General features: G+C 40.8%; 3 protein-coding genes and 1 long non-coding RNA gene across 4 annotated transcripts; 1 reads left to right on the forward strand and 3 right to left on the reverse strand.

Annotated features, from left to right (window-relative positions):
- Positions 1 to 165: 165 nt before the first annotated feature.
- On the reverse strand, positions 166 to 5,005 carry msmo1 (methylsterol monooxygenase 1). Its single transcript, XM_085276471.1, has 6 exons — positions 4,884 to 5,005; positions 3,805 to 4,101; positions 3,519 to 3,667; positions 2,907 to 3,033; positions 2,582 to 2,736; positions 166 to 976 (listed from the first exon to the last, which is right to left on the reverse strand). The coding sequence occupies exons 2-6, from the start codon at positions 4,057 to 4,059 to the stop codon at positions 787 to 789; spliced, it is 876 nt and encodes a 291-aa protein (XP_085132597.1). The 5' UTR covers positions 4,060 to 4,101; positions 4,884 to 5,005; the 3' UTR covers positions 166 to 786.
- On the forward strand, positions 2,695 to 3,367 carry LOC146572383 (uncharacterized). Its single transcript, XR_014892700.1, has 2 exons — positions 2,695 to 2,763; positions 2,944 to 3,367. It is a non-coding gene; the product is annotated as an uncharacterized LOC146572383 (long non-coding RNA).
- A 4,507-nt stretch (positions 5,006 to 9,512) lies between the features above and the next one.
- klhl2 (kelch-like family member 2) lies at positions 9,513 to 21,342 on the reverse strand. Its single transcript, XM_085276473.1, has 15 exons — positions 20,893 to 21,342; positions 18,673 to 18,792; positions 18,470 to 18,576; positions 18,235 to 18,356; positions 15,054 to 15,216; positions 14,780 to 14,889; positions 14,568 to 14,684; positions 13,325 to 13,474; positions 13,130 to 13,247; positions 12,759 to 12,956; positions 12,519 to 12,620; positions 12,142 to 12,270; positions 11,839 to 11,979; positions 11,602 to 11,745; positions 9,513 to 11,043 (listed from the first exon to the last, which is right to left on the reverse strand). The coding sequence occupies exons 1-15, from the start codon at positions 20,958 to 20,960 to the stop codon at positions 11,015 to 11,017; spliced, it is 1,818 nt and encodes a 605-aa protein (XP_085132599.1). The 5' UTR covers positions 20,961 to 21,342; the 3' UTR covers positions 9,513 to 11,014.
- Positions 21,343 to 23,727: 2,385 nt separating this feature from the next.
- Positions 23,728 to 27,256, reverse strand: med28 (mediator complex subunit 28). Its single transcript, XM_085276474.1, has 4 exons — positions 27,056 to 27,256; positions 24,690 to 24,756; positions 24,499 to 24,611; positions 23,728 to 24,358 (listed from the first exon to the last, which is right to left on the reverse strand). The coding sequence occupies exons 1-4, from the start codon at positions 27,212 to 27,214 to the stop codon at positions 24,155 to 24,157; spliced, it is 543 nt and encodes a 180-aa protein (XP_085132600.1). The 5' UTR covers positions 27,215 to 27,256; the 3' UTR covers positions 23,728 to 24,154.
- Between the last annotated feature and the right edge of the window lie 76 nt (positions 27,257 to 27,332).

Raw genomic sequence — 27,332 nt, forward strand, 5'->3', positions numbered from 1 at the left:
TTTGACACATACAATGGGCCTAAGCATGGCAGCACTTAGTCAGTGTTTCCACTCACTATATTAAAAAAAATGTCAATTTAGCAGTAATGGATAAATTTATAGCTCGCTGGCACATATGTTCTTCTCTGACTAAATTCAGAAAAACAAAACTGCTACAGCAACAACTCCTGTTTAAATTTGTTCACATATTTTATTCTGACAAAAACAGAAAAACAAAACACCAAAGATTTTTTTTATTTTATATAAAATTAGAGCAGCATTTAATTATTTTTACAGGCTTGAATGACCTAGAACACATCCCCTTTTCATCAATAATTTACAGTTTGCATCAAACACGCCTGACTGGTTTGTTTTCAAAAGTCTGCATTGAGTTTATACAGTTTCCACCGAAGTGCAGATTCAACTACAGGAAGGAAAGACCGCATCAGATCAATTAGAGGAAGTGCTAAAGTGCTGAGACATTCAGAGGGTTAAAGAAGCATTTAAGTTTAAGCCTTTTGATAACAAAGAAAAATCGAAGTGAGGACTTGATGGTTTTTATTCAGCCAGCTGACATTTCTTCTTTTCTAAGAAGGCAAAGAAGGCAGACCGAACCAACACGCAGTCTGATTCATAATCAAACCACAGCTGTGCTGACTCGTTTTTTAAAAACACCTTTTGCATGTGTTTTATTAAGTGTACAGAGATGAAAATCAGCAGTAATTGCGTGGTTTTGTCTGTACGGCTCACTGCCTCTTCTCCACCTGACAGGACAGGCGTGTGTCCATGAAGGGAGGCTTGAGCAGTTTACTGCGTCTTCTTATCTGTCTGCTTCTGCATGTAGCTGTTGTACTGGCTGTCTGTCTTCAGCAGTTTGTCCCACCACGTGAAGGTGGAGGCGTAGTTCCCGACAAAGTTCATGTGGTGGAAGTCGTGGAAACGAGCGCCGGCGTAGAACGGGATCAGGTGGAGCGGGTTCAAAGGAATGTCGTAACCGCTAATAGAAATAAGAAGAGGAAAAAAGATATGTCATAATGTCACCCAAAAAGTGACCAACTTTCACAAATGAGTAAAAATCTTTGATAATAACTATCCTTCTAAAACAAAAACATTTGTCTTTTTCAGAAAGCAGAATGGTTCTCAAAGTCTGTTACTGAAGAAAAGATGGGTTTAACTTGGCTCTGTCCTCAGGCTGATGTTTTCAGTTTTAGAAGAGTGCACAGAATATTTGTACGAGACTACTTAAACTTGGTTAATCGGTTAATTAGTTTGAATCATTTTACTTATATCACAAGAAATTAAATAATAAAAAGAAGAAATCAATTGACAGGTGGAAAGGGCGCATGTCGTAGCTTCAGCTTATGAACCCAACCCTGATTTTAAAATAATTGACACTTTAAATGAACAAATTAAATCAACAACATCAGCAACCTCTGATAGAATCATGACAAAAGAAGAAGCAAGAAAGATTAAACCAATTGATGTCAGTCCCAGACATATGGGAACTTTGTATCTAAAGCATTTTCACACAAAACGTTCATCACAATACTGAATAATGATGTTAGTTATGTTCCTTTTAAACCGTTTTAGTATGCTGTACATTTTACACATTTTAATTTTGTCAAATTTCAACACTTCACATTGGCCCTAACCTTAGGTCTTTGTAAAACTCATAACCTTTACATATTTCTAAATTTCTAATGTGTAATCTATATCTGCAGGTGGTCAAGTGTATATTTCCTTTGTGTGTGTGTGTGTGTGTGCGCGTGTGTGTGTGTCTATATGTATGTGTGATGTACCGGCAGACTGTGAGCTTTGTGTCTTCCCAGAACTTTATAGTGTTCAGTAACGATGCAAATGTTTATGATCTGCTTTACTTTGACTGTTAATTTGCTTCATTATTTATAATGTTTAATGTTGATTGTTATCAAACTTATCAAACTGTTTTTCCTGAGTTTTCTGAATATCTTGACCTGAGCCTTTTCTTAAAAAGACGCTATACAAATAAATGTGTAATTTTGATTATTATTATTATTATTATACAGTAAACATTGTTTTCATAGAAAAAGTTAATTAAACAATATTATAGTCAAAAGTACTATTTCTACACTACAAATGTGTGATAATGTGTCCTGTATTAACAAAGGAGTTAATGAAGACTGTTTAACAGAACATCTGATGAGCTCTGTGGCCCTCTAGAGGACGACCTCGACACACCACAAACTAAAGTTAAGATGTATGCTTAATCAGTTTGATTGGGCTCAGTGATGAAGCTGTAAAATAAAAATGAGTGAAAACAAACTACATTGTCCTATTTACAGCCACCATAATAAACCATCTGGCACAAGGCTGTTTCTGGACAAGAGGTTCAGCTTAAAGAGAAATTAAAACCTCCAACTTCTCTCCTCACTCCCCCCACCTGTATCTTTCCCACAAATCTCATTGGGTTGAAGGGAGAGAATGAGAGAAGGAGAGAGATGCAAGGTTCATGTGCTTCCTTGAGCTGCATTTAAGAGACTGAAAGATCATCTTTGATTGTGGAATGATTTTCAGCAGAGCGAGGAGTTATTTAGTGAAAAGGAAAGCGCCCACTGTGTCCTACCTGTGAACATCGATGGTCTCCATCAGACGGAAGGCGACCCAGGCCCAGAGCAATAACACGTGGTTGCAGAAGATCATGATGCCAATGAAGAAGCCAGCCCCGAGGATGATCGTCTCAGCGGGGTGAGCGTATTCTGCCTGCATGCCAAACGGAGCCTGAGGCAGTGGAGAGACATGCTGACTGTACGTACACATAGTGTTTTTTTTGTTTGTTTGTTTTTTAATTGTAAACAGCTGCTAAAACACGCTTAATAAGTAACTCTTCCATAAACAGACTCAGCAGAAAGCTTTGTTTATTGATCTTATCACTCATCTGTTTTACTCACAGTGAAATCATGGTGGACTTTGTGGATGTACTTGTAGATCCGGCGGTGATGCAGTATGCGATGAAGGAAATAGTGCCAGGCATCCTCAACAACAGCACAGCCCAAGCACTGAGCCAGGAGATATGGCCTGGAGAAGAAGGCCAAGAGAAGTTTACAAAAGCACACTGAAATTATCCCAACAGACAGATCTGACAGACAATTAGCAACATGTGGAACAACTGTGTTACATGTATAAAGCATATTCAAATGTTCCCTTTCTATTTAGAAGCAGATCAACATATCAGGTCATGTATAATAAAATGTAAGTATATTTTTATATAAATTATTGCTGTGCAAGAGCGAAAAAATTCTTTAGAGTCTTAAAGAGTCTCATTGTAACCATAATTATTGTATTTAGGGAGTCCACATTTGATTTCAAGGTCACACTTTGGTAAATAAAGTTGGGTTAATACCAGTGTTAACATGATGTCAATACATTTTTTTAATCCTATAGTTGTGGTTAATAGCAATGCATTACAGGACCCATAATTCATATGACAGTTGTGAAACCGCTCTACTGTATGTCTAGGTCACTTTAATCCATTTAGGTGTGCATTATTGATCTGCACTGACCAGCGTGGCATGGAGTCCCAGTCATAAGGAATGTTGAAATACTCGGTGAAGTAGTAAGTGCCAAAGATCAAAGGCAGCTGGATGCAGAAATGGTTGAAAAGCAGCATCTTGAAACACCTCCACTGTTTCTCCCACGTCTCTGGCTTGTCCTGAAAAAAAAAAAAAAAATCCAAAGGGATTTGTGTCTCTTCCCGGGGATCAGGAGAATGCGTAAACCATCCATCTTCAAACAAACAAACAAATAAAAAACAAGATCAATATCCAACAATTTAAAAAAAAAAAAAACCTGCTGAATCTTGTATTTTTGCATGAAAGGCAGGAACTGGAAGAGAAAACCGGGCAGGCAGAACAGGAAATAGATTAACTCGTGGACGATGAGCGAGCCCCAGGTGGCAATCTGGAATTTGGTGTAGTTGTCCAGCATGTAGCCCCAGGCGTGTTTCAGGGAGGGCTGGAATGGGTTTTCTGGCAGAACAGCATCGACATACTCGACTGCAAGATAGGCAGAGCTCAAAATGTTTGCAGTGCCGTTCACCGCCATGCTGAAAGATAATGCAAGCTGGCTGCAGGTCAGGAGAGAGGCCTGAAAGACAGGAACACAGCTCTTAATTATATCTGTAGGAACAAAAATAAGTAGAATCGATGCAAAATTACATTTCCACTATAGTCATGCTACACCACAGTGTAAGTTTTAAAATAAAAATATAAGACAAAAATCAGACATAATGTTAAGGATAATTATTAACTGAAAAAAACAAATACAATAGTAGAAGTAAAGTATTCAAAGTAGGAACAGCTATTTAAAAAAAACATAATTTTCAATGTTAAGTCATTTAATAATGCCACTTTACCATAAATTTTGTCATTTGACTGGGCTACATCTCTTTGTTTGTCATTTTTTGACGAAGTTGTTGCCTACAGTAAGCAGACATTCAACTTTAGGACGTTTTTTTTTAAGTTTTCTTTAAAGCTGCCAGAGAGTAACTATTTTTATCAATAAAAACACGCATAACGAAACTAATAATACAAGTATTGACACTTTCCCATCTCACAAACGCATTCAAGCTAACAGCTCTCCAATTTTAAACCCTACTACCTCTTAACACATAACACCTCATAAAAGCACCAGTGTGTCAACTGCAGGTGGCATAAATAAAATCTTTATTAAATTAGTTTATGAATCATTAACTACGTCTCAGTAAACAAGCTAGCAGAGGCCTAAATATCTTCTACAGGCTTTTGCCCGAACTTGTGGCACTATATTCTGCTGTTTTTACGCCTAAATAACAAACAAGTATTTTCTATTGAAGCTAAAAATGTTGCTAAATGCCCTGATTAGTGCCGACAACAAGCTTCAACCCTTACCTTTCCGCTGTATGTCCCGTCTACCTGAGCGAGAGGTGGCCGAGCGGGTGAAGTATAGTAATATCGGATACTCCGATTGGCCGAGAGGAAAGGAGATTGACGTCGAGGGGCCGAACATCCCCTCTGATTGGTCCGCAAAATGGAGCGACTATAGTGAGACTGGGGGTTTCTACAGCAACAGCCAATCAGAAGTGAGGTCTGCTTTCGTAACCGAAGCATAAGTTAACAGGCTGTATGAGGGAAGAGATGGGGTGGTTCGTCCCGAGATACTTGAGCCATGCGTTATCTTCACTTTTAATTGTATTTTATAACAGATTCTGACTCCAGTGTTTACTGTGGAAATACTGTGGACACGTTGAGACGCACGTAGTATGAGTTATGTTTGTTTTTCTGTATTAAAAATAACTAATTCGACACAAATTAAACTTTAGATTTTCCTATTTGTTACCATATTATCTAACATAAAATATAATCGTTTCTGTTCCAAAGCAAACTATGTAGTTAGTTGCCAACTGTGCAACTCCCTTTACACTACAGACAGAACCATCATTTGTTGGATAATGATGCACTTATTTTATTTTATTTATTTTTTTGTAATGTTACCTCTGCAGACCATCACAGTGCATTTTAAATCAAAGACGTGTAACATAAAAAAGAAATTCTGCTAACTGTATACAAGGAATTGCAGACATTTTCAGAGGATCCAAATTAATTGAACAAACTAACAAAAGTTTACAGTGTGGATTGTTTTTAATACTTGGATGAAAATCCTTTGCAGTCAAAGACTGCCTCAAGTCTAGAAACCATGGATGTCACCAGTTTCTGCTTGTTTGTGGATTTGTCTCCATTTAATTTTTAAGAACTAAAAAGCATGTCTGTAGGGTTGAAATTAGGCAACTGACTTGCCCATTGAACAGAAACCATGCAGGCTCAGCCACCAGGGCCAGGCTCCGCCACCGTCTCAGCCAATAGGTCCAGGCTCCCCCAAGCCGAACCACCAGGACCAGGCCCTACCAGGTCCAGGCTCTGCTATAGGTTCAGGCTTCACCAGGCTTAGCCATCAGGCCCAGGCTAAGGCTTTAGGCTCTGCCACGAGGCCTAGGCTTAACCACGCTCAACCACCAGAACCATAATTTTACAAATTACAGCCCAGTTTCCTTACTTAGACAGTTCTCCAATATAACTGGACATCTATTTTTATTTTATTTTTTTGCAGGGCTTGACAACTTATTGAGAATAATACTATTTTAATCTTTAGATCAGCTAGATCAACATTTATGGCAATGATGAAGTTAGTGGAAAATATAACTGAATACATAGATAATAAAAAATATGAAGTGAGGATATTTATTGACCTGAAAAAGGCTTTTGATATGATGACCACAAAATATTCTTACAGAAATGGAAAGATATAGTGTGAGAGGGGTAAAAAACAAAAACAAAAACAACTGGTTAAAAAGTTATCTTGGCAATTCATACAAACTGCTCAGTCAAAATCTGTGTTCTTGAATATTACCTGTGGTGTCCCACAAGGTTCAGTGCTGGGTCCCAAATTGTTTACTACGTATATCAATGACATCTGTAGAGTTACAAACATACTAAGGTTTGTTGTTTTTGCAGATGATACAACCATTCTTTTTTCTGGGGAAGGCTTTAAAGACTTAAAGTTATCTTTAAATTCATCCAAAACCAAATTTATGTTGTTTGGAAATCGAGAAATGTTTATAACTGGAGACTGGAAATTGATAAAGTATCCAATGAAAGAGTATTTGAAAAGAGATTTCTTGGTGTAACTTTGGACTACAAGCTTTGTTGGAAAGTATAAATCAAACACTTGTGAAACAAGATCTCAAAAACCACAGGGATTTTGGGAAAAACAAGGTACGTCCTGAACAATACAAGATTGCACACACTTTACTGCACATTGCTACTACCATATTTAAGTACTGTGTTGAAATCTGGGGCAACACTTACAAGAGTCCTCTACAAAACATATGCACAATGCAAAACAAAGCAATAAGGATAATACATAATATTTGGTATCGTGAAGACACAAATAATTTTTTTTTAATTACAAGGTTGAGTTCCCTTTCGAACACCCTTTGTTTTTGCGTTACAGATCCTTTTGTTGAAAATGTTTTTATCATGTTTTCTGTTTCCCGTGTTTGTTTTGTTGAAATTTTAATCATTTGAAATAAGAGAAAGAAAGAAAGATAAAAAAAAAAGAACAGTATGTCATTACTTTTCCTTGAGAAACTCTTTTACAGTATGCTTGGGGTCAGCATATTCAAATTCAAATTCAAATTTTGTCACGTACACAGTCATACACAGTACGATATGTAGTGAAATGCTTGGACAACTGCTCGTGACCTAAAGAAAACAAAAAAGGAAAAGGCTATGAATAAGATAGGAAATAAATATGAAAAATTAAAAAGGGTAAATTTAACTAGGAAGGAATAAAATATAAATTAAGGTTAAAAATGAAATAACTGTACAACACAAATTAGAATGAAGGGTAAATTTAACTGGGAGAATAAGATAAAATATATAAATTAAAGTTGAAAATAAAATAACTGTACAACAAAATACACAATATAGAACTATATAAGAATGTATGAAGAAATATAAATAAATATATACACAATAACAGCAGCTGTACAAGTATTAACTGGAAGTGAAGAATATAGTGACCAGTGTTGTGCAATCCACATTATGTCTTGTGCAGTGCAAATATGCTTGAAGTGATTAAGTGATGAAGTGAAAACAATGTCCAGAATGTCCAGTGTGTGTGTAAGAACTATATGTGTGGGTCAGGACTGTGTGGTGGTGTGATTGAGAGACCGTATCGCCTGCGGGAAGAAGCTCCTCCTCAGTCTCTCTGTGTTGGTCTTCAGGGAGCGGAATCGCTTTCCTGACCTCAGCAGAGAGAACAGTCTGTTGTTGGGATGGCTGAGGTCCTTCACGATCTTCCTGGCCTTGGTCCAGCACCGGCTGCTGTAGATTGAGTGCAGGTCAGGGAGCTCGGAGCGGATGGTGCGCTCAGCTGACTGCACAACCCTCTGTAGAGCTCGTCTGTCCTGCATGGTGCTGTTCCCGAACCAGGTTAAGATGTTTCCCGTCAGGATGCTCTCTATGGTGCACGAGTAAAAGTTCCTGAGCACCTTGGAGGGCAGTTGGAAGTCTCTCAAGCGTCTGAGGTGGTAGAGACGCTGACGGGCCTTTTTCACCACGGTGTTGATGTGACAGGACCATGACAGGTCCTGCGTGATGTGAACTCCGAGGTATTTGAAGCTGTCCACTCTCTCCACTGGGCACTCGTTGATGACGGGGGTCTGGTAGTTCCTCTCCTGCTTAGTGCTGAAGTCCACTATCAGCTCCTTTGTCTTACGAGCATTTACACTGTAAAGCACTATCTGATCAGTTTTACAACATTTGTCTCAATCTGAGCAGAGTCTGTAGTCCTGTGCACATCACAGTTCATCCTGCTGTTTCAATCAGCAGTCATACCATCAATAAACACTCTTAATTTATTGCGTCCACCATGTTTGACCGATGTGTTACGCTGAGCCGTTCCTTTTTCCCCTCCATACTTTTCTCTTTCCATCATTTTGGTACAAGTTCATCTTGATTTTCTTTCTTCAGACTGTTTCCCCAGAACAGCCTAATCTGGCCTTTATGTTCTTGAGTGTAATTAGTGGTTTGCACCTTGTTATAAACCCTCTGTGGTTCTATCGATAAAGAGGTCTCTTAACTATAGGCTTTAACAGTGATACACTTACCTCCTGGAGAGAGTTCTTGACTTGGTTAGGTGTTGTGAAGTTGCTTTTAACTGTTATATACATTAATATTCATTTTTTTGTTATAACAATGTACCAGATTAAGGATGTCACCACTAAACATTACGCTCTCTGTGTGGTAGATTTATTTAGTTTTTTTCAGCCTACCTTGCACCGATAGCTCTTTGGGCCTTGTGTTGATAATTACAGTGAAAATCTATAGAATAAAAATTCAACACCCTGAATTAAAACTTCAGATGCGTTTGCTGCGACATTAAAAAAAAGAAAGAGGGAAAGTGTTTTACTGCACAACAAAACTGTTCATAAGCCAATAATTCAATTATTTTCGAGCCACTGAAAATAGGGGGATTATGCATAAAAATAAAATTCCTGTAATTACCAAACAGTTAATACAACACTTTTGTTAAACCCCTTCAATCAAATCCTAACTGCTTGGCTTAAAATTCCCTGTGGTGGTATACATTGTACAACAAACTAATTTTATTGTTTTGCCTAACTGGACATAACTGTAGACCACACTATAAAAGCCCTACAGTCCAAGAAACAGAAGTATTTTTGGCAAATTTAAATTACTAATGCATCTAATGTGTCAATTTAAAAAAAAAAAAAAAAAAAAAAGGAAAAAAGATTTTAAAAAACGCTCTGTGTTACTCTATTTGCTCCATCAATACATTTAAAGGAGAAAGAAAATACAATATTTGCCTTTAAAACAGAATAAAGCATCATGAAGTGTATTTTGTACCAGATATACTAATGAGAAATGACCAAAAGGGACACTGGGCATTATGAAATATCAGTTTTTGTAACAGGAGTAAAGCATCACACACAGGAATTTCCATTTCAAGGTTTTACTGATTTGGCAAAATATTAAAAACGGATTATATCATTTCACAGCTTTAAATACAAGAAGCATATTTATTAATGATAATATAAAACAAGTAGTGAAACATTGTCAAAGTCATTAGCCTACATGACATTCCTCAATACACTGACAAGAAACAGCGATACCAAGCGATACCAAGTAGCAATATAGTAGGAGAGGCGAGAGACTGAAGAAACAAAAGAAACTCAACAGTAAGTTTGGTCACTTTCCAGAAAGAGAGAACAGATTAGTGAAGAAGAGTCATAAAAGAGAGACAGAAAAGAAGAGACATATTAAAATTGGCACATTCATAGTATGTCAGGGTGTGCAGTAGTTAATACAGTTGCTACACCGAACGAGAAGAGGGTACGGTTTGGAGGGTAGCAGGTTAGAGACAGGAACCATGCAGTGAGTTCAGCCTGCTGTTGTCATGAGTGGTTACAACCACACTAAATATGGCTGCCAGATGACACATCCAACTGGTTTTTGTATTTTTTTTTCTCCCCTCTACCGATCACTGTTTTGTTTTTTTGGCAAGGTGAACGAGGCTCCTGGCTCCAATCAAAGTCAGCTTCCTCCAGAATAATTGCACGGCGTCACCTGCTACAGCTGCTTCTCACGTTGCTGTTCTGATTGAAAGCGAGCTAACACAGCCATCGCATCCTACCCGAAGTCAAAATGTGTGTTCTCTATCCCAGACCAGCAGCCACTCTCTGTCCAGTAACAGTACTGAAGGTATAATAGAGGAGAAGGGGAGACAGAACGTACTTTGACATTCAGGCACTCTTGAGCAGCCACCCTGCAACACTGTAAAAGATCGGAGGTCACACGGAGTGCGTTCATGCGGCATCGAACCAGGCGTCACCACACCAGATGCACACGAACACACATGCTCACATGTGCAAGCAACAGAGCACCTTTAAATGCTAGCGTACACACACACACACACACACACACGAGCCCTCACACAAACAGACACACACGCACACACAACTCACTTCTCAATAGGATTTTTAAAAAATGAAAGAGAAACCCATTTCAGTCCCAAATGGTCCTTCTCTGCCTTCCTCTCCCATGGAGCAGGCCAGTGGTCTTTCTCTGAGCTAACATTACTAATGTTAAAATAACTCTGGAGTTAAAGTAGCTTCATATCAGTAGCGTTTCTGTGGCACTGCAGTGGTACACAGATGCTTCAAACAGCTTTGTCCAGTCACTGCTGCGGTCCTGCCACGAGAGATGGGAGGGGTTAAAACACAGGTTTGATCCCCTTGTTGGTTACAGCTCCCCCCATTCAGGTAAGTGCAAAAATCCTCGTCATCTTCAACAACATTCTTGTAATTTCCTTCATCTTCGTCAGTGCCTAAGCTAATGCTGCCCAACATTTGAAGCATTGGCATCGTAGACAGATCCAAGATCAGTATTCAGCAGGAGAATACGTTCAGCTCCCAATCAGCGGCAGGTGTTTAGAGCAGTCATAAGGGCTTGTCAATCACAGTCACACCTGAAGTAACAGAAATAAAATAAGTTCAAACAACTATATCCTCGTTTTCTTATACAACAGGCTTCCATTTTTGGTAAAGCTTATAGTGATGGCCTGGATCAGGTGACTGAATCCTCTTTTAGTTGCACTACAATAGCTCTAAGCTGCTGGGGGTTTCCCATGATGCACTGAGTGTTTCTTCTTCACTCTCTGTGGATTGAATCTTTAGTTATTATTAAGTGGTTCTCATCCACAGTGTGTCTTTTGTCCCGTTTTCCTCTCCTCACCCCCAACCAGTCACGGCAGATAGCTGCCCCTCTGTGAGCCTGGTCCTGCCAGAGGTTTCCTTCCTGTTAAAAGGGAGTTTTTTCTTCCCACTATTGCTAATTGCTTGTTCATAGAGGATTCATTTTATTGTTGCAGTTTTCTCTATGTTATTGCAGGGCCTCTACCTTACAATATAAAGCGCCCCTTTGTAAATCATTCTGCACAGTATGGCTCAAGTAACCACAAGAAATAACAAAAGCCAACTTCAAGAAAGCATTGAAAACTGTGTGGCTCCATATGTGGAGCGCTGACCTGCATAACTGCGACCTGTGCTCATGCAGGTCGGCAGTAACGTCCACTTGTCAGTGATCGGATTGTAGAACTCCACCGAGGCCAAATTACAGCTTCCGTCATCTCCTCCCACCACGTAGAGTACATTATTTACAGCACACACGCCTGCACACACAAACGCACAACGATTAAAAGACATCTAACACAAGAGCACCACACATCCGAGGCTGCTTGGTGAACACACGCCGTGTTGCTTACCTGCATTACGTCGACACATGTTCATGTCAGCTACTTGTCTCCAGCTGTTAGTGGCTGGATCATAAACTTCACAACTCTTCCTCACCAATGGACCATCGTGGCCCCCCACAGCATAAAGTAAACCTTTTAATACACCCACACCTGAGGAAGGCATTGGACATGCACTTACTAGAGATCACACTGTGCAATGTTTTTCATTTAGTCCTCTTTTATAAGTAAGCTTCAGTAAAGATTTGTACTGACAAAAAGATCAGTTGTTCCATTTAGTATTTTAAACACAAATAACTTCAAAAGTTGACACACCTGCTCCACTGCGTCTTGTTCCCATCTCTGCTATATAGCTCCACGTGTTGCTTTTAGGGTTGTAAGCTTCTACTGTACTTAAACACTGCCTGGTGGCTCCGTCATAACCTCCAACAGCATAAAGGATCCCTGAAAAACATGCAATCCATAATTTAGAACAAGGTGCAGGGGCGGATAAAAGACACAAGTGATGGAGGAACTATGATATTTTTAATCACACCGCTCTTGCCATAGTATATATCGTAGTACTGTAGTATTTTGTAATAGTGGTTTGTTTTAAAAAAGAAAAATATGAGCTCTACTGAAGCTGTTTTTCCTTAGTTTTTTTTTCACCTTCTATTTCTAAAAGCTAATTTTAGTTTGGGAATCATATTCACCATTGACAACGCCGACTCCTACACTGCTGCGTCGGGTGCTCATGGGCGCCACATGGAACCACTCGTCTGTCTTAGCGTTATACGCCTCGACCGTAGACAGACCTGCAAACACGCAGAGCGTCAATCAAAAATACAGCAGTCAAACATTTTGAAAATTCTCTGCTGTCACATTTTTAAAGGACATTTGGCGTCACACGCTGATGTCACGACCACACAAATAAAAAAAGCGTAGCAGCAGACCTGTGCTGCCGTCAAAGCCTCCAACAGCGTACAGGAGTCCGTTGAGCACAGAGGCCCCGAGCGTCGATCGACGGTCCTGCATGCTGCTCACGCTCGTCCAGCGGTCCATCATCGGGTCGTAACAGTCGACCGTCCGCACGCGCAAAGAACCGTTGAAACCGCCCACCGCGTACACGCATCCAGCCACATACACCACACCTGAGAGAGAACACAAAGTTTAAAACATCTTTCATTCTCCTGATCAGTGCTGAGTGACATAAAACTTTATGTATTTTTTATTCTCACTTTTTCTTGGGAAAATCCTGGTAGGATGAGAATCAAACTGGTGACATTCTTCAGCTCATTTATTATGATTACTGAGGGTTTCCTACCTGCTCGGCACCTCCTAGTTGGGAGTTCAGCCACTTGGTACCATCGCTGCTCCTCAAAGTCGTAACATTCAACACTTCGAATGGCCTTAGGAGCCTGACCGCCAACCACCACCATCACCTACGCACAACAGCGATGCCATTACAAGATCACATGCTGTTTTGATGTGGATGTAAGTGTTCATAGTGTGTTAGTACCTTAGGACAGCAGGCTGGAGTCCTCATGCGTGTGCGGGCGGTCTTCATCAGAGCTCTCTGGTCGGCCGGCAGCAGGTGGTACTTCATGGCCTCAATCAGGTAGTCTTTACAGGCACTGCTGTTCTTAATCAGAGACTCCTCCTCCACCCGCTGACACAAGTGAACAGTGAGGGAGGAACCGATCAGCTTGCATGATTTACCGTTACAGTACATCGCAGTGAGTGTGATGTTTCTGAGCTAAAGTCAGCATAAGAAAAACCCATAAGAAAGTGAAAAATCTTTGGCTTATAAAATATATAAGCCAAAGTGTGTTTATATCAAACTGAATACTGTCAGCAGGCATTGTTAACTAATTTTTTTTTAATATTCAGGAAATGACTGGTATTTGTACAAGGTCATGATGTTTTTTCAGTAAAAAAATAAATGCTAAAGGACTTCAGCCGCTGCCACTTTACTGTAAAAACGATTCAGCCACAGCAAACACTGCACTCAGTTTTGCACCAAGAAATAATCAAATCCACTTCTTTAAAGCAACAGAAGTGACAAAGAAAAATAAACATTCATTTATATTTTTAATTTCATCACTTTCAATAAAAGTGCCCTTTCTGACAAGTGAAGCACACATTCACTTTACATCATAGTTTGTTTGTTTTTTATACATATCTTCAACACATCAGTGAAGTGTACACACAGAGACACACAGACACACAACATCTTCCTGTCATAACCAACCTCACCAGCAAGATGACAGAATTAGAAAGCCTTTCTTGCGTGAGCTTGTTTGAACGTCCCAGAAACAATAAAACAGGCCATCGTTGAATGTTGAAGCACTGCTCTGCTGCACTGTTTGCACTCGCACGAGTCTGGTCTTTAAAAAGTATAAATTACATTATATTGTGTACATTGTCTACATTCATAATTTACTGTGGCACCTTATTCCTGTCAGCCCCTCTTTCATCTTTTATTTCCCACATTTTTTACTGAATTCACTTTTAATCACCCTTTCCTGCCGTTTTTCTTTCTCTGACCTACATGTGGTTCATGTTCTGTATATAGTGCTTTTCTACATCACTCAAAGAGATGGGGAAAAAAAACATTAAGGAGGCTTTACACCAGCCCAGTTTCTTTTTTCTTTTTTTTTTAAAAAAGGATGACACACAAAAGGTTACTGGCAGCTGACAGTGCATAAAACTTTAACTCTACTTCATTTAAGTGCAGATTAAAGAACAGCAGCTAAACACACCTGCACCAGGTATTCTCTGGAGAGGAGCGGCAGGCGGACATGTTCCATCAGGTGAGCCAAATGCTCCTGGCGGACGTCTTTATCGTGGTTGACCCAAGCTATGACGGCCTCAAAAACCTGCACACCAGCGCACACAGGCACACGCAAATCATTGTAAAGTTTTTACTCTACTTCTGCTATACGTGCAAAATGAGAACGACGAGAGAGCGTACCTTCTCCTCTGAGGGTATGGTGAGCTTGTCGCTGGCGATAAGGCTGGACACTTGCTCCATGCCCAAATTAAGAAACTCCTCACTCCCGACCACCTCTGTAAAATGTTGCTCTGCGGGCACAAACTGCAGATAAACACAGCTGCTTCTCTCCACAACTTCATTAATTACGCCTGTTCTCATTCTGTCTCCCCAGATCCTCCCGGACACGCGGACTCGTTTAAATAAAGGAACAGGGAGTGCTGCCACACACGTGCAGACTTTTGAACGCACAAACCTGCGAAGCTGTTAGCCTGCGTGAGAAGCTGGGAGCAGGCGTGTAGGTCAGCGAAGGCTCTTATTCCCAGGCAGTTGGACGGATGAAGCTGAGAGCTCAGGAACTCACAGCAAGCCTTTTTCACCTCGTTCAGCTGGAGCAGCCCCGCTGCAGGCAACAGCGCCTGAGAAACAAGAACACGAGGTTTGCACACAGGTTTCGGCTTTACTGCCACAGCGTACAGATCAGTACATTTAGAGCGGTGACAGGTTGGCCTGGTGTGCAGAAGAGCAATCTCTGACTCACTGACAGTTTACGTTGATGAAACTGTTCCAGTCTTTTTCAACTTTTAGACCAAGAGAGAAGTGAAAACCTAAAAATAAACTCAGCTGAGCTTAGAGCACAGCTACCAATCAAAGTGATCACATGCTGTACGTGCATCTTTTATAGTGCCTCTATTTGCACTGTGGTGATCTGATCCTTCCCAAGTTTAAAAAAAATCTATTCAAAGATGGAAACTGCTTTTCTGGTTTAATTTCGTGGGTTTTAAAGCAAGTAGAAAACTTCTAGAGAAAAAGCCTGATTAAATCACATTTCATCGTTTCATGAATGCATTTCAGAAATATTTACGTCAGAAAAACTTAGTTATCCAGGTCAGTGTCATCTTTTTTTAAATGACACCCAATATTAAATACAGCCTTATTTAAATACAGATGCAAGTTTTAGATTTTTCCTGAAACCCAGGAGATTTTTCCAATCACACTCACACCAATTTAGAATTACCAGTTAAGCCAGCCCCACTAACTGCATGTCTTTGGACTGTGGGAGGAAGTTAAAGTATCAGGAGAGCACCCATGCAAACACTGAAGGCCCCAGACTGGATTAGAAGCCACGATCTTCTTGCTGTGAGGCAACAGTACTAACTGCTGCACCACCTTGTCTCTCTAGCTTCTGGCCCTGCGACAGGGCTCCAGACTCCAGACCTTAACCCAACCATAAGCCCTGATCATAATACACGACTTCCTACTGAGTTAAAAGATTTCAATCCTCCAGCCCTTTGATTAGTAAAGACTGCTTGAGCCACAACACCAAAAACACTGAGCCTACCAGTGTTAGCAATGTAAGATCAAACCACCAACCTTTCGATTAGTAGTCACCCTGCTTTACCTCCTGATCCATAGTTATCTCAAGATAAGAAAAGCTTAAGAAGTGTGAAGACATAATATGGAAAATATGAAAGATATCATGTACATGTACAGTCTTCACTAGATCTTCAACACTTCACTGTCCCAGTCCTGCATCCTGCCGTGTCTAAAGTCAGCCACAATTGTCCCACTGCCAAAGCATACTAACATTAGCAGCCTCAACGACTACCGACCAGTTGCTCTAACACCTGTTATAATGAAGTGCTTCGAGAAACTGGTCCGACGTCACATCATGTCCTGCCTGCCACCCACACTCGACCCACTCCAGTTTGCATACAGAGCTAACAGATCAACTGAAGATGCCATCGCTACAACGCTCCACACCGCCATCTCTCACCTGGAAGTGCAGGGCCGTTACGCCAGGCTGCTCTTTGTTGACTTTAGCTCTGCTTTCAATACGATACTCCCGGACAGACTAATAGTTAAACTGCTGGAAATTGGACTTCCTTCCACCACCTGCCGCTGAATCAGAGACTTCCTCTCAGACCGTGTACAGAGAGTTAGAGTGGGGCCTCATCTTTCCTCAGCCCTCAGCCTCAACACCGGCTCTCCACAAGGCTGTGTACTGAGTCCCCTACTGTACACTTTGTACACACATGACTGTGTTAGTTCCAACCCAGACAACACAGTCATCAAGTTTGCAGATGATACCACCGTGGTGGGGCTCATCTCAGGGGGAGATGAGACTGCGTACAGAGCTGAAGTTCAGAGGCTGTCAGATTGGTGTGCAGATAACAACCTGGACCTCAATACCACCAAGACAAAAGAACTGGTAGTTGACTTCAGAAGGAGGAAGTCCGAGCTGCAGCCTGTCAGCATCAACGGGGAGTGCATGGAAAGGGTCTCCAGTTTCAAGTTTCTGGGTGTGCACATAGACACAGACCTCCAATGGAGCTCTAACACCTCTGCGGTCTTAAAGAAGGCCCAACAGCGTCTCCACTTTCTGAGAATCCTCAGAAAAATGGACCTGAAGAAGGAGCTGCTGACCGTCTTCTACCGCTGCTCCATTGAAAGTGTGCTGACATATTGCATCGGTGTGTGGTTCTCCAGCTGCACCACAGCACACAGAAAGGCACTCCAGAGGGTCATCAACATGGCCCAAAAAATCATTGGACATCCTCTTCCCTCCCTGAAGGACCTGTACAGCACTCGCTGTCTCAAGAGGGCATGCAGCATCCTACGGGACTGCACACACCCAGGACACCGGGTGTTTAAGCTGCTGCCGTCTGGCAGGAGGTTCAGGCTGCTAAGGTCCCGAACAAATAGACTCAAGGACAGCTTTTACAACAGGGCAATAGCCCTGATCAATGTAAATAGCTGACCTGACTGGATACCTCCCTGGACTTTTTTAGGGGGGAGGTAACAATGTTTAAAACAATAACAATAATATTTATATGTATAACAAGGTGCAGTAATAATTAATGTGCAATAATAACAGTGTGCAATACACATACACTTATTCTTCTTTTTTATACTAAGTTAATATACTGTGTTGTGTTGTTTGTTGCGTTGTGATGTGTCATATCGTGTCGTGTTGTGTTATATGTAGTGCCGATGTAGGACAGTTTTTCCAATTTCATTGTACTACTGTACTATGTATGACTGTGCAATGACAATAAAGAGTTATCTTATCTTATCTTATATTATCTACTTAGAATCATCAGCTAACCTAACATATGAGTCTTTGGACCATGGGAGGAAACCAGAGTTCCCACACAGAAAGCCCACAGCTGGCCAGCAGGTTAAAACCCAGAATAGTTTGTTTAACTCTTCACCTTAACCTGATAACCAAAGAGACCGTGTTTTTGTGTGAAGCTAACAAAGCCTTTGATGTGAATGAGCTTTAATGCATCGAGAAAGCTTGAACTGAAATGTTATTTTTGCCTTACAGGTAAATCACTTCCTGTCGAGTTTCCAGTGTGACACTGCAAATGCTGCAAACCTGCTCAGTGTGAGTCCAGGCCGTAGTTATTGAGCTAATGCATGTGTGTGTTTACCTGCACATTATCCTCCGTGACCTGTATCTCCGCCGTGTAGATGTAGTCAATCAACAGGCCCAGAGTCCAGCCATCCATCTCCTTTATCCTCACTCGTTTTGCCCTACTTTCTGCCATCTCGCCTGTTAGTACATGTGCACACGTTAGCTTTTCAGCACCACAAAGGTAGCAACTGTGTCAGGCACTAAAAACAATGAAAGGAACCGAATAGATGAGAATGGAGGAGGGCCGTTACCTGTGAACATAGCGTGAAAGTAAGGGCTCCCAGCAGCCAGAACCACTCTGTGAGCAGCAATCTCGACGTCCTCTGCCACAATGGTCACATCACACAACAGGCTCTGGCTACATGCACGAGTAGGAAACAGAAACCGTTACAGTTTACAGAAAGGATTTGGTGAGGACGAGGCAACAAATAACTGAAGAGACAGTGTGGGACACCTGCGCAGCTCGTTCATGACTTTGAACGCCTTCCTCATGTGGCGAGGGTTCAGAGTGACGGGACCGTGCCTTTCCACTCCGTCCTCTTTGTCCAGAGAGTGTGGACAAAGTCTAGTGCACCTGAGAGGAACAGTACAGATACGTAAACAAGAAGCACACAGGGAACACAAAACGCGTAACTTGAGAGCTACTCGGGTCTCCTGGTGCACGGCAATCACAGTGAGGACATCTTTTTGTTTAGAATCACTTCTAAACACCATAGCTTTAACCAAAAGCACAATCAGACACTGCGTTTAACTTCTCATTAAGTTTTCCAAAGTGTCTTTGCAATCACTTTAAACCCCGACTCGGCTGGTTTATCTCCTAGAGAAGATAAATTACTGTTGATTTGGAAACTGACGGTGTAATATTTCCTGATTTCCTGACAAAAAACACGCACACACTCAGAGGGCGCTGTATCAGGACCAAGCTTGATTTTCACATGCGTAAAGAAGGCATCTTCCCAGGAGTCCACAATTAAGATTAAACGCTCATTTGTAAACTGTTTAGCAGTCCAGTCAAAGCTGCAGTATCAGGTAGTGCTTTGTCTTGTTTAAAATCTTATCTAAAGACCTTAATTATTAGTTTATATCAACAAGGTGCAGACTCTCAGTTGTAGCATGTAAAAGCTGAACGGTTCTGCTATAAATTCTATTATCATTATTATTGCTGATATTATTAACTGTTGTTGTTGCACTAGCGTTATGATTAGAATAGGGGATGCACTGCCTGAGACACTGCTGATACTTGTGTTTGAAAGAGCAGTTTAGCACATAGCCAATGTTGCCAAAGTTATACGCTTTGCATGCAAATTCATATTGTTTTTGTTTATTGTTATAATTTGTAGTTACATAGAATGCAGTCAGTCAGCATTTGTATGATGCTGCACATCATTACTGAGACATGCTGTGATGTATGGTTTGGAGACGCTGGCACTGACAAGGAGATGAAGATGTTAAGATTTTCATTGGGAGTGAGCAGGATGGGCAGGATTAGAAATTCATTTATCAGCGGGACAGTTCAGGTTGAGAAGTTTGGAGAAAAGGTTAGAGAGGCAAGGCTGAGATGGATTGGATGGAGAGTGGATATATCAGGCAAAGGATGTTGAAGATGGAGCTGCCACGCAGGAGGAAAAGAGGACAATCACAGAGAAGATTCATGGTTGTAGGTAAGGAGGCCATGCAGAGGGTTGGTGTGACAGAGGAGGATGCTAGGGATAAGGAGAGATGGAGGCGGGTGATCTGCTGAGGTGAGAAGAAGATGCTGCACATCTTAAAATACAAACACACCCTGCATAAGTTCTCCAGTCACTGACATAAGTAGTGAAACAATGTAAGAACACTGCAGCACTAATAAAAGTGCTTATTCAATATTAATAGCGAAAATGTTCTGAGAAAAATACGAGTTACAATTTAGAAGAAAAATGACTCCTGTGTGTAAGATATTATTATACTGATGAATCAAGTAGCACCTTCAGGTGGCACCATAGTCCAGCAGCTCTACTCAGGGGCCCTTCTCCTGAGGGTTTCATGATAAGTCTGAAGAGGTTGTGAGAGAGAACAGGAAAAGTCCAGCTACAGATTTCCATTTATGTTTGAGACTCTGGCGTGTGTCGTAAAACATTGATTAAGCTTAACCTAAGATGGAACCTTCTGACTGCCCAAGGTGTTTGATAAGATCGTGTGTGTACTTTAAACCTTCATTATTGACTATTCATTAAAAACAGATCGATCAAGTTGGCTGAACTGTGCCGGACTAGAAGTATATATATATAATCCGCACAATTACTTTGTTATTTGCACCTCTGAGCGCACACCTCTGCCCTCCCTCTCCTGAAATCAAACATTCAACATGTACATTTACATGCTGCTCCTCTGTTTTCTGTCACAAATACACCCACACACCCACACACGGCTGTGAAGCACACGTCCTCAGTGCCACGAACAGAAACAGAGGCGTTAGACCAACAAGCACAACGTTATGACACCACCACAGAGCCTGCAGCCTGATCCTGCAGCCACAGTCCCCGGGTATCAGTCCTCCCCACCCGGTCATTGAGCAGCCACACCGGCTGGCCGCTGTCTCTGTCAATGCGGCACCATCCGTCAAGCAGCCACTGGGAAACGTCAACACACACAGAGAGAGAGGGGGGGGAGAGATTCAGCAGCTTTTTGCACTTACAGCGGATGACTGTCCATGATTCTGGTGTTTTTCAGAGGCTGAAAACTTGGCCCAGCGGCATGCACCATTCCATATCCACAGTGTTGTCTTCGATGGGTCTAAATTCAGGCGTGAATCACGGCGATCATCTGTCCAGAGGCGGAGAGACGGGCTGACGACAGCCCCATTAAAGCAGCCTGTTCCATAGAAACACACAGCCCGACTGCTGCGGTGACACTCTCCACAGACACGTTGCGATTCAGTCCGGCTGTTGTACCCAGCGGACTGCTCCTTATGTGGGCCGAAAAACGCGCAGGAAAGGCGCACACCGCCGGGTCAGACGGGGGTTGTTTTTACTCAGCGTCCCCTCTCTATTACTCCTGGGTGTTTATGGGTGCGAGAGGCGGACGGACAAGGATACCTGTTATTTTCCAATCGCTGATTAAAACGCACAAACAAGGACATGTCGGTAAAGACGGTCCTCTGAGCAGCCAAGGCGTCCCAGAAGAAAGCGCTGTCTCCCTCTAGCTGTGGGAGACTCACGAAACTGAACAAACACTCCGTTCAGTTTGTTCATAAAGAGACAGCTCATAAACAGGAACAGAGGACCTTACATTATAAAGTAAATAATTTACAGTATCACAAGGGGAAACTGTAAAGTGACACTGTAAATACTTTAGACTTCATCATTTACTCCAGGTTTGGTCTTATTATGATGGACAATTTATGCCCTATTTTTGTTGCATTACTTTTTATTTTTTATTCAGTTTAAAAATAAGAACATGAAACGTGTTTTTTGCTTCTCATCAAGCCCAAATTTTTATATCTCTAAATCTGACTTTGTAAATCAGAAACTGCTTTATAATGTCACAGTTTTGACCTCGTACTCTAAATTTGATCCTGTTATAAATTTGACTTGGTTGACTGTTTATGATCTACGTTTGTATCATTTTCAGCTACAGACTCAAGGTGTTTGATTTACTTTCATAAACTATAACAAGTTATTTTGATATACTACCGCGATTTTGATTAAAGGACTCAAACTTTAGATTTTTAAAGTCTAAGTTATACTTTATTAAATAAGGTCAATTTATAAATCAGTAAGTTGGAATTTAAATTTTCATGGCAGAATTTAGATACTATGGATTCAGATTTTAGATATCATATTACTGAGTGTTTGCCTCATGCTAAACCTGCCTTAGCATTTCTCTGTTTTGATTTTATTACGAAATTTGTAGTATTATATTAAGTAAGTCAGTTTTATTTATATGCACAGTTAAGACCAATGTGTTTTGTAGTAAAATAAATAAATAAACACATAAAATAATACTATACTATAATATCTAACAAAAATTTTCTTTGCACTACTTCGAAGCACTTTGCAATTTGTTCTCCGATGTATCTTTCTATTGTTTTTGTATATATTTCTCCTGTATGCTATTTATTCCTGCTGTCTACTATTTATATTTTATTCCAACACAGCTGATGTGGAGCACCCACGATTTCGTTGTACATGTACAATGACAATCAAGTTTTATTCTATTTTATTCTTTTCTATGTCTTTTAGCTTTATATCTTTCACTACTGGCTTAAATTCTTGTTATTCTGTTCCTAGTAAGTCACAATTTTGATTAAATTTAAACATAGGATTACAAAACTTTTATTTATCATCAAGCACAAAGTTTTATTTTAGCATTTTACTTTGTAAGTCAACATTTTCTTCATCGGCATCATATTTCTCACTTATCAGTTTACTTTTATTTCATTATTTGGACACTTACTCAGAACCCGTATACAGCAGTACATGCCTGGGGCTATTGTCATGCTGCACAATGAGATCTGATTGAGACTGATTGCTTCATTATCTAATAATTCTGTGTGTATCTCGCAAACATGACCACAAATACTCATATATCTCATCCTTGCGACTAATATGTTCTGCTCTTCTCTCCCAAGTCATGTCTTTGGAAGTCAAAAACTGACATACATGAGCATTTATATTTTTTATTAGTCTTTCTGTCAATTTAGATATCTGCCTGCATTAGACACACACTATACAACATGTTAAATGTAGTCCATGTCAATCAGAAACTGTACTAAAAGAGTGGATAACTGCTAATTAAACACATTAGTATTACATTCAAAATCCAGGTTTCTTCATGTCAGGACCACAGACCCATTTGTAGACATTTTTGTCCTCGGAGCACCATCTGTGAGGATATTTTGCCTGACTGTACTGTTTGTGAACATGCAAGAGCTGTGAGAATGAGCAGAACAAATCTGCTGTGGTGTGAAGACACCAATTACATCAGAGACAACATGCTTTCATAATGCTCTGTACTCACTACTGACTCAGTGTAGTGGTGACCTGGAATAAAAGCTGTTGGCAGGTAGATTTGTTTAAACCAAAATGCCAAGATAGCAATGTTATTTTGTTTTTATGTAAACACAGAGGACAAATAATTTATTTCTAAATTATGTTTTTTGAGCAACAGTCTCATGTGCGTCTAGTATTATTATATCAAGTATTACATCTATTGATGTAATACTTAATTTCCACAAAACTCAAGGATTTCTAAAGGAGTATCAATACCGAACCAAAATGCCACAACCCATTGTTTTTATCCTTCCATGCCATTTAAACACTGACCCTCTGGTTTGCACCAAAGGCTCGGTTCAGTGTTTTATCAGAAGACGATGCAAAGCTAGTTTTAGAGGTTGAGTACTACTCATTTGTGACCCACCAATAAACCCGAGGAGTACACCTTGGAAATTTTACAGGGCGAGGTCAAACCTGTTTCAATCACTATATCACAAAATGCACTCTGCAAAAAAAAAATAACTAAGACTTCAGTATAGTTTCAAAAATTATCATATTTTATTTTTACAATAAAAAAAAATCAACAATGAAAATATTTACATAAATGAAAACAGAGGAAAAAAACTGTAGAAATATTGTAATAACCTCCCCACATTTCTGCAGGAAAGTGCTCTTTGTTTTAGATACAGTCACATTACACTGCCATCCTTCAAATCCAGACTTTATTTGCCCATTACTTCAAATGAGGCATACACAACTGATGAATGCAAGCTCACATATCTTGTTTCTGTGTCATCTCCAGCCAGCCTTGGCGGACTCAGGTCAATCACAACCTTGCAGAGTCTTTATTTTGGCAAGCGACTGTTTTGCTGTTTCCAGGCGGTTTATTACACACACTGGATGCATAACAGCACATTTTGAGAGCGGGGCAGTTTCAAATGATGTGACTGTACATGTGGTGTGTTAGTTTTGCTTTAAAGGGGCAGGGGGCAGATTTGCAGAGGCTTGCTCCAGAAAGGCCAGCGGTCCAGGAGGGGGAAGGTCTGAGGGTTTACGATGCTGGCCGCTCACATCCTCCAGCACTTGTTGCCAGTGGTGTAGCTTCGTCAAGTGCTTCTGAACCAGCATTTCTTTTCTCTGTAGTTCATTACGCAACTCTGACACATCCTGAAGTGAGAGGACAAGTTGACGAATTGAGAAAAATGAATAATACATACATTCATGACTATTTGTTTATTTTATTTTGCACAAATAACAAGGAAATTTATTGGAAACATAAGTGGACCCAATTCATTGCAATAGTTTACCTCTTTCACCACTTGCTCTGGTTTCTGCACAGACAGCTGAAGCCTTTTCTGTAAGAAGAAGCACTCAGTCTGCCGAGCCACATCCAGAAACTTTTGTATGCACTGGTCCACACCTACAATAAGCACAACACATGTCAGCATACGGACTAAAATGTGAAATGTGGAAAATAAAAGTGTTGTGCTTCACTGACCTGTTCGAATCTCCTCCTGGTCTGTTCCATTAACGTAATCTTGGCTCACCAGGGATGCAAAACATGCCTAAAGAATAAAAAGAGACAACATTCTTAAATCATAACATAAAACTTTTAAGATCAAAGGTCCAAAATCTGGGGCGACCGTGGCTCAGGGGGTTGGGAAGCGCATTTATGACCGGAAGGTCGCCGGTTCGATCCCTGGGTTCTCTGTCCTGGTCGTTGTGTCCTTGGGCAAGACACTTTACCCTACTGGTGTTGGCCAGAGGGGCCGACGGTGCGATATGGCAGCCTCGCTTCTGTCAGTCTGTCCCAGGGCAGCTGTGGCTACAACTGTAGCTGCCTCCACCAGTGTGTGAGAGTGAATGAATAGTGGAATTGTAAAGCGTTTTGGGTGCCTTGAAAAGCGCTATATAAATGCAATCCATTATTATTATGACATGTATGATGATTTCTGTGAAATGCTACCTTTCTATATCAGATACTTTTTAGAAAAATGATCTGTTGACCCACTTCAAGCATGTTTTTTCTCACCCTGAAATCTGCCTTGGGGAGTCAAACAAGTTCACAGTCTTGCAGCATTCATGGCAGCAGTCAACATGCCGTAGCAGTCGTAGTATTTGGGTAAGCGTGTTGCACTAGACTGCTAATTACGGCATGTGGAGATGGAAATCTGAACTATTCACATGAAATGAGTTACTAATCCCCTTTTCCCTAAATTATTTTGCTGTACCATAAATGTTGAACTGATACTTGTTACGTTGTCATGCTTTTATTTTTTTAAAGTTTTTGAGATATTTCTGATCACACACTGCCTCAGACTGCCTAGATATCTAAAATAGTATTTAACAAATGAAGCTAAAATTTCACAGCAATCATTATAAATTTCAAACCCTGAAACTTTCAAGCAAATCAAAGGTGCTTAAGCAGAAAATGTTCTTTTAAAAAAAAGTGATGATTTGATGTGGAATGAGTGATGTTCCAGCTTTGAGTCCAGGCAGTTTTCTAGACTGCTTGTCCCCAAATAGATTAATTAAACTTTAAAATATGTGAATAATACCTGCCTCCCAACCTACACAAAGAAATTAGCAATGCTGTTGATTTGCAACTGAGGAAAAATACGATAAAGACATCAATGCTAGTAAAAAACTGTAACTAGAACTACTTCTATGTTTATGCCTTAGTGAAACTTAAATACAGTCTGCATTAAAGAGCTCCATTCTTGTGTTTGTCACTGGGTGCAGAGATTTACTCTGACAGCAGCATTATTCACAGTGGTTTCTGATGTCAGGTGATAAACACCTGGCACATAAATGGCATTCATTCGGGCAGCGAGGTTTGATAGTAGCTCTTTATCTGTGGATATCCACTGGGACATCTGGGTTGTACCCTTTTTCTTTGGAGATTACATTTGTGTGAAAGTGTTTGTACGGGTCTGTCTCCAAGCTTTGTCATCTTGTAAATTTTTCCAAAGACATGCTGAAACTGGTTTCATAATATAAAACCACAGCTATTTTTGAAGAACTAAGGTCCCCAACCAAAAGCAGTTAGACGCATGTGAGAAGATCCGTCGTGTAATTTATATTGTGCAAAGAGAACTCAGCGTGGCAGTGCAGCGTGTGGTCTGGACACAAGCTCAGCCGAGACATTTCGACGTGGCGTCACAAAATTAAAACGACCGCAACAACCGTGAAAAGAGTTGGATAGACATTGCTGCTCAATGTTTTCCATTAGCAATTTAGCAAAGTTGATGATGGGGGGGCTGTGTGAGTGAAAGACCGAGAGGGAGAGCGAGAGACACAGTATGAGCACTCAGGTCGCATCAGAGCATCGGGCCGTATAGTATCGTGACCTACGAACTTCTAATACCTGCGACTCAATCGTACAGTTTGAGCAGGAGCTGAATGACGCGACTGAAGAAAAAAAAAATCGCACAGTGTTTGCCCAGCTTAATGCTAGAAGCATAGCGCATTAAACCAACAAAGGAGTCAGATGTACATGATGTGTGAAGTGTGTGTCTATTGTGTTTTTTTCTTTTTTTCTTTAGTTAAGTGACAAAGAGGGAGGATTATGGTGTTTTAGGTGTTAGAAAAAAAAAGAGCAGCCCGTGTGTTTGTTACCAAGTGTCTGCTAATTAGCAGGGCACAGACAGGGGGCGAGGCTGGGACTTTGTTACACGCCACAATACTTGCTCATAATAATAATTATTATTATTTTTAATAATTTTAAGAACAGGACTTGAATGTAAAATGGGTACACCCTGCGGTACAACAGCACCAGCAAACAAACACTAACTCTAACCGGCTAAAGCTGCTAGCGACAGTTAGCATGCACAGCTAAAGGAAGCCAGCACTGAAGACTCCTACCTCAAAAGAAGCCTCCAGTTCATCCACCAGCGTGTTGCTTCCTTGCGTCCTGGGAGCGGCACTAGCAAAACTCGGCTGGCCCGGTCCGCCGGGACCCCCGACAGGATGTGCACCAGGAGGCTGCTGGCCGCTAAACATCCCACTCATGGACGAAGCCATCTTGATCCGATTGTTTTTCCCCTCTACAGTCCGCGCATGCGTATACAGTCTACAGAGCTTTCTAGCCAAACTTAGGTGGACAACCTTTTGCACATCTTTTGGGACACAGTGGCAATAT

Source organism: Mchenga conophoros, linkage group LG6 (genome assembly GCF_057382185.1).
Source record: "Mchenga conophoros isolate Kocher_MC1m ecotype Shallow Benthic linkage group LG6, M_conophoros_male_GT1.1, whole genome shotgun sequence".
Taxonomy (NCBI): Eukaryota; Metazoa; Chordata; class Actinopteri; order Cichliformes; family Cichlidae; genus Mchenga; species Mchenga conophoros.